This window comes from Epinephelus fuscoguttatus, linkage group LG10 (assembly GCF_011397635.1).
Source record: "Epinephelus fuscoguttatus linkage group LG10, E.fuscoguttatus.final_Chr_v1".
Lineage (NCBI taxonomy): Eukaryota > Metazoa > Chordata > Actinopteri > Perciformes > Serranidae > Epinephelus > Epinephelus fuscoguttatus.
The window spans coordinates 28,463,045-28,470,457 of NC_064761.1; the positions used below are offsets into that span (position 1 = coordinate 28,463,045).

Consider the following 7,413-nt stretch of genomic DNA (forward strand, 5'->3'; position numbering starts at 1 on the left):
ATGTCCCCTTTTTGTTTGGTAGATGGGATGTGGTCAATGCCAAGGGATTATAATGTGGATGAGTCACTGTTATGGAAGTTCAGATTGTTGCTACCCATTAGAGTAGTTTAAATTCCCAGTGTGAAGAGAATTTTGTTCTGCCAGCGGGTCCTGCAAATGTCTCTTTGTTCTTCCAGTGTAGAAACAACAGAGACATTCTGGCCTATCACAAATGAGGTTTTCCCTCTAGGATGTAAAAATCCATAAATGTCTTGGCCTGTTTTCCATTTGTGCGGTGTTTACAATGGTTAAACTTGTTGGCTGCCTTAAGTTTTAGAACTTACCATGTTAGTTGGGTGTAAGAATTAAGATGGCTGTGTAGCTGTTTATCGTGTGGATTCTCCTAAAACTGATTAATGTTGGGTCAGGGAAGATCTGACTGAGGATACCATCACTCTCATCTCAGTAATAATCCAATTCCTATTAGTATTCTGTTAAATGTTTTGTGTGTATGTAATGTATGTTGTGACAAATACCGCAATTGATAGATCACATGATTCCTTTCTATGCAACCAATTGGCAAATCTCATTCAGGGCGCCCTATTTAAACTGCTCTGGCCTGCCTACTGTTGCTGCTTCCTCTGCAAGCTGCTTTGCAACCAGCCTCCACCCCAGCTCCTCCTTTTCATGCTGTGTCTGACTTATCAGTGTCATTTCTGTTTGCCATTGATGCTGCTCAGTTCTGTTCCCAGGGGGTCTTTGCTGCCGCTCTGCCTGCCTTAGGCTTTCCATGTAGGCGCATGGAAGGGCAGGGAGGTTTGCTCTCTCTGCCTCAGGCTTTCTGTGTAGGCCTAGGAAAGGCAGAGAGGCCCCAGAACAGAGCCATACCTCCAAATATAATACTGCAAATGGAAATAAAGTTTTCTTTGACTAAAGTGGTTCGGACTGAACTGATCTTTTGTTTGTTTGTAGGAAAGTTTGTCTGTCCAGACGGCTGTAGTGTACACTATCTGTTGGATGTTGTTTTACCATTTCCTTAGCTTTAGCCTCAAACTCCTGGACAATCAAGGGACTTTGCATACATCTATATTTAGGAAACCAAGCTTTCATCCCAGGTGGCTCTGAGAGACCATGCCTTATGGCCAGTTTCAACAAGTGCGGAGAGTTAGTGACCAGGAAAAGGAGTTTCAGGCCAAATCTAAAGAAAACGTTGTCACGCCATGAGGAATGGGGATATAGAAATCCCACCCTGCAGAAAGCTTACTCTAGAGCGAAACATCTGGACAGACAAATTTCACTACACTCAAACAATGTCACACATCTTGAATGGCTTTTAAGCTTACAGAGGAATGTACATAGCACTTCATGACAGAGTGATAAACCTCACAGTAAAGGACATATCAAACTATTTCTCACCCTCATTGAGATTGTACAAGCATTCCTGTGTCAAGCCTTTCATGTTAAAATCTCTGCAATAGTAACCCAGGTACTTTTCCACATCTGTCTACAGTTACACCAAGTGGTTGCTGAAGAGTCCAAAGGGGTGCTTGTTTTAGAGGTTTTCCTGCATCTCTGACTCTAAAGCTTAGAGGAAGACTTTATGACGAGGTCACTGAGCACCAACCACTCCTAAATACCATGTCAGACCTGGGTTATAGGTGCAGACTACTGCAAACTCACACGTTGGTCGTAAGAGGGATTTCACAACTTGGGTCGGCCCAAAAGGGGCTGAATGGCTTGAAAAGAACTCTGTCTCTGCTGACAATTGTAGCCGCAATAAACGGTGGAGATGCTGCAAATTAGAACTGAGTACTATGTTTTCTGTTGTGATGGCCTCTGTTACTGGTCTGTGATTTTGTAAATCTACTGCATATTTAAAGGGTAAGTTCAGTATTTTTCAACCCAGACCCTATTTTCCCATGTTTCTGTGCCCACGTTACTAATGTGAACAATATTTTTTTTGATTTGTCCAGTGTCAAAATAGCTTCGGACAGCGGCAGCAAAACAGGCTGCAATGTAACCATTTGGAGCATGTTCATACCATCAATTTACATTCACTAAAAGTGCTTGTTTTTGCCACTGACAGGCTCAGATTATTATTTTGAGTATCTGACAGCATTATGGAAAGGGTCCCTACAGGGATGAATCCTTTTGTTAAAGACTTTTTGTTTTGTTTAACCAGAAACAGTCCCAATACTGCTATCATCAAACCCACCAGACTCCTTTTAAATAAACGTTAATTTTACCATTTTAAAATACATTTCATTAACAGCTGACATAAACAAAATAAAACTCACAAAAACCATCTTGGTTCATCTCTCCACTTTTCCAACAATCACCAACTCTGGTTTTGTTGAAATAAACTCTTAACTCACCCATATCGATGTGAAAATCTGCTGCTTCTGTTCACGCTAAAATGTCTGTTTATTTAGATAGAGTCTGGTGGGTTTGGCATTAATGGAGCTGTTTCCAGTAAGACAAAAATGATCTGACTCTTTAATGTAAAGGTCTATCTCTATAGGGATCCTTTACATAATGTTTACACTTATGATAACAATTTGAGCCTGTCAGTGGCAAAAACACATGGACGTAAAATGACAGTCCACACATGCCCTAAGTGGTTACATTGCGACCTGTTTTGCTGCTGCTTGCTGCAGTCTCGTTCAATACTGGACCAGTTTCAAAAACTGATGTTCCTGTTAGTCACTTACACACAAAAACACGGGAAAATTAGGCCCAGGTTGCAAAACACCAAACATACCCTTTAATATTTGTGCCCTTGTACCTGTTTGAATTATTACAATGTGTGTGTGTGTGTGTGTGTGTGTGTGTGTGTGTGTGTGTGTGTGTGTGTGTGTGTGTGTGCAGGGGGTGGCCTTGAGGGATTCAGTGATCAAATTTCACTTCTACTGAGCAGTTGTAAAACTTGGTGTGTTGTTGATATGTCAGAGGGGGTGTGGTAAAGGAGGGAGGGCAGATTTCATGTGTGCACTATAAGAGCACAGAACTGCTGCGAGCTGCAGCATTGGACAAAAAGTTTTAGTCCCAGGACATCTTGTGAAAGACTGAATGTGAGCAGGTACGTCTCTCTGCATGCTTGTGATACAGTCCCATCATGTTGTTCTTGGTGATCTTGCAAACATGCTGTTATATGTTCCAAGTTTTGACTTAAATAAGAAACAACTGCAGAGAGGGAATCCTGCCAAAATTTATCACAAACTCACTTGGTTCCTGTAAAACAGCACTCAGTACGATTAGGATGAAAAAGCTGCACACAGCTGGAAACCAGACAAGGATTTAAAAAATATTTAATCAGGGGGTCAAAGACATAACCTTTGTCTTTCACAAGAGCACAGATGGAGGAGCATTGTGATGGAAAACATTTTATCAGCTGCCAGAATTTTCCGAGGCACAGGGGGGTGGCAGAGCCTGCTTCCAATTTTCTGATTTGCTTTGTCTGTGATTTAATCTGTTTGTTTCTGTGCAGCGATCCACTCAACAAGAACTACAGCAGCCATGAAGTTCCAAGCTCTTTTCTTCCTTCTGCTCCTCACCTGCATGTACCTGAGTCTTGCACAAGGTGAGTGGAACCGATCAGATTTGATTCACACCAGAACTACGATACTGTAAGAGCAAACTGTGATTAGATTGCAGACAGATTTAACTGTGCTTTTTTTTAAATTAAAGTACTCAACTGTTGTAGCATTTTATGTAAGCCAGCATTTAAAAATATGAATTTAGTTTTTTGGGGGGACTTTTGTATATGACTGTGAAGAATATGTGGAGTCTCACTTTGACCAGATTTGGTTAAATTATGACTGCAGCTGTATTTCACAATCCACATTCCTCTACAAGCTGCTAAATCCTCTCTTTCAATGAGGTGAATTATTCTCCTCAAAACCATTTATTGTAATTCTTCATACCAAAGTGTAAATCTGTCTGGGCCCGTTATTATAGACCGCTTTAATGTGGTTATCTTTTGCAGGGTTTGAAACAATAGAAAACAACACATTACTTTATTTAAGTAAAAAACTGATTTTCATAAATATTCCCACTCAGCAAAATACAAATGGGGAGTTTTGAATTGTGGACCTTGGAGTTAAATTTATAGTTTCTTTATTGATACATCAAAATTCAAGTCCTCTAGGTTTTCAGTGTCAGTACAGCCAGTCCTTCAGTGCTTGAGCGTCGCCACAAACATTTCTGAGTCTTCAAAAAGCAGAGGAAACCTAACTTCGCATCGGAGGGAAGGAGGGGCACATGCAGATTTGTTGCAAAGAGTTCAGAGTTAGCTGATCGGACTTGAGGGAGAAGGTACAGCATGGAAAACGAAATTCTTATCATTTTCAATAAAAAAGAAAAGAAAGTTAAAGAAGGAATATGACAATTATCCTATTTAGAAAATTGCTACATGTTTATGTCCAAGAAAACATAATAAGGCTACATATGCAGGTTTTCTTCACCCAGAATGACTATTTGCAAACCCTGTGACCCAAATACAAGTTAGGTGAGTAGTTACAGTAAGCAGGGCTGGAGCCAAGATTTTAGAAATACTAGGATCATGAGTCAAAGTCCCCGCAGTGCAATACCCACCCCCAGTGCATTTTACTTACTTTAACTGCACTGTCTTAAAACTTTATTTCCCACTGTGAGGGTCTAAATGCTATTTTAATGCACACTGTCAAGAATAAAAAGAATACTGAATTGTTCAGCTGTTAGCCTTTGCCTAATCAAATTTAATAGTAAAATCGCTTTTTTTAAAGTGTAGGGTGTTAACACTTCCCTCGGTTTCTAAAATAAATAAAAAACTCCCAAATAAAGATACCAGGGACATGACCTCACTGTCCTCGATCATAGCTGTAACCCTGATGGTAAGATGGCTCTGCTTTTAGATTATAATGACTTTGACTAGCCCAACTGGTGAATAAAAGAAATGACATCTTTCACTTTTGTTATTTGTTAATGCCAAAATAAATCCCTGGCACTTGCAGATGGGGAGATGTGAATTTCCGAGACGCTGTTAGTTCAGGCGCAGATCTGCTTATTGTGGTTTTCTTTGACACAAATATAACAGTTGCATCATATATTGAATTAATGGATTTGGGGACCCATGATTATGTCTGTCCAGTTAATATTGAGTCAACAGTCCACAAATTACAAATATATGATCATATCAGGACTAATTACTGCTCACTCTGCTCATTTTTGTGCCAATAAAAACAGACAAACACTTTAAGGCCCAAATTGAGGGTCAGACACTGTTGAAACTGAACTCCATTGTTTTCTCTTCGGCTCCCAAATAGAGTGAACAAATTGAGTGATTGCTCCATTTGAGTGACATTTTTCAGCGAGGCGCTTTATCTCTCTCTAATCTGCAGTAACTTTATCTCTCTCTCCAGGCTCGTATGGCAACTGCTGCCTTGGCTACGTTACGGGGATGAAAGCGAATGTGAGGAAAAACATTGAAAGTTACAGGATGCAGGAAACAGATGGTGACTGCAACATCAGAGCTGTTGTGTGAGTAAAAAATGTTATGTCCTTCACTGCTGGCCCTTAGCGAGCCTTTTGTTTCTCCTGCATTGTTGAAACTTCCAACTATGATAAACCGGCAAAAGTTAATGGGAAAAGAAACAACCGGATTATTGATCCAAGCTTAGAGCTGCAGTTTTAAGTGTGCACACTGTCGTCTTTGATTTCATATTAAACATACTGATATGTGCAGGTTCCTGATGAGGAAGAGGCCGTCACACAAAAAACAGCGGACTGTTTGTGCCAATCCCAATGACATTTGGGTCCAGGGGCTGATGGATAGCGTGGATAGGAGAATGCAGAATTAGGTAAAACACACAGACACACAGACACACAGCCACACACACACACACACACACACACACACACACACAGAAAAACTAATCTCTGCGTATATTCCTCATCATAAATCTTTTGTCTCTGCAGACCACTTACAAGAAGACAACGAGAGAGGAATGGGAGAGAGGGCAGCAGATGTTTAACCTCCCTGTCAGGCATCATATATCACCTTTAACCACATGGATTATGTTTCAGTAGTTTTGGTATTTCCTGTTGCTGACAGAGAATGTAAATGTGCACGGTTCACTATAACACGAACCACATCCTCAATGTTATATCCAGTATAGCAAAATTCGTCTATATGAGCCATCGCTTTGATTCTGTTCTCGTCTCTGTGATATGTAGCACCTGCTAGGAATGAGCCACTGTTTGGCAGCTTTGAAATATACTGGCAGAGTGTGTTTGTGCGCATGTGTATAAGTGTGTGTGATGTATATGTATAGACCACTTTGGGGACAAGCTGAGAGTTTTTTTAATGTGACAGATTTCCATATTTTTATATCAACATTATAATTGTACTGTTTGTGTTCCTGTATCAAATAAAGAGGTAATGCCACCCAGAGTCCAGTTTTTTTTATAATGGTTTACAGTTATTAAGGACACCACACCAATGTGTTCTACATCAGTTCTGCTCTGAATTGGTGATGCCATGGTTTATTAAGTAAATAAAAATGCACCATTCCTCCCTAATGACATTTTTACTGGATGTCCATGAAAGCAGGCGTAGCTTTAGTCCAGTAATCTCTCACTCAGTCTCCATTTGGCATCAATGTGAGTCACTAATTGACTACATGAGCCGTCCGTTAACACTTTAAAACTTGGCTCTCGGGACAGTTGGTCCGCAAAGCTGGTTTTTATTGGCTTGATAATAATGTTGGTGGTAACGGATTGAGTTGAAAGTTAAAAGTCTTCCAAGTCTGTAAACACTCTCAGCGGTCCAGTCCAACAAGTCTGGATTAAAAGATACGTTTACAATTTTTCAAGTCCCTCTTTAAACAGTACTCAGGTGGCCCTATGGACATTAAAACAGGTTTTGCTTGCTGTATTTCCCCCCTTGTTCATGGCTGTGAAGTGATCCCCTCATACAGGGCTTCAAATGTAAGTAATTTGGACAAAATCTAAATTTAGAGTAAAAATGTATTCAAAAAATTATACAAAGCGGTTACCTCCAAGTTCCTATCAAGAACAGTGCACACAGCACACTATAGATAGCAGTTTCATTATGCTGTGTGCCAAGAAAACAACCAGTGCTTGTATGCTTGTAGTGCACCTGATCCCAGGTTATCTGTGTATCAGTTACTTTGTAGGTATTTAATGAAACAGCTTTGTTTTACCTGCTTTGAATGTTATCAGCTCATTAAAGGACTGTTATCAGTTGTCAGCGGGAACATAGATTTGAGGTAGTATGGCTCTACTCTACCTCCTACAATCACGTTTGCTGTTAGGCAGCAGCCTCTAGTGGCTGTAATTATGAGGGGTAACAGGTGACGCAGTATGAAGAGCAACAAAGTCCCAACACATTCTCACTCCGACCTTGTCACATATAGACGTTTGGTCATGGACCTT

The 7,413-nt window shown here is 40.3% G+C and overlaps 1 protein-coding gene across 1 annotated transcript; it reads left to right on the forward strand.

Moving 5' to 3' along the window:
• The first annotated feature begins 2,931 nt into the window (after nucleotides 1-2,931).
• Nucleotides 2,932-6,403, forward strand: ccl25b (chemokine (C-C motif) ligand 25b). The gene is made up of 5 exons (XM_049587402.1): nucleotides 2,932-3,058; nucleotides 3,467-3,559; nucleotides 5,379-5,496; nucleotides 5,702-5,816; nucleotides 5,935-6,403. The coding sequence occupies exons 2-4, from the start codon at nucleotides 3,496-3,498 to the stop codon at nucleotides 5,814-5,816; spliced, it is 297 nt and encodes a 98-aa protein (XP_049443359.1). The 5' UTR covers nucleotides 2,932-3,058; nucleotides 3,467-3,495; the 3' UTR covers nucleotides 5,935-6,403.
• Nucleotides 6,404-7,413: the final 1,010 nt, after the last annotated feature.

Excerpts from the sequence above, each read along its gene's own strand:
- ccl25b (XM_049587402.1), top strand. The coding sequence starts at position 3,496 with ATGAAGTTCCAAGCTCTTTTCTTCCTTCTGCTCCTCACCTGCATGTAC. Across the intron at positions 3,560-5,378 it reads GTACCTGAGTCTTGCACAAG|GCTCGTATGGCAACTGCTGC; the intron begins GTGAGTGGAACC and ends CTCTCTCTCCAG. Across the intron at positions 5,497-5,701 it reads TGCAACATCAGAGCTGTTGT|GTTCCTGATGAGGAAGAGGC; the intron begins GTGAGTAAAAAA and ends TGATATGTGCAG.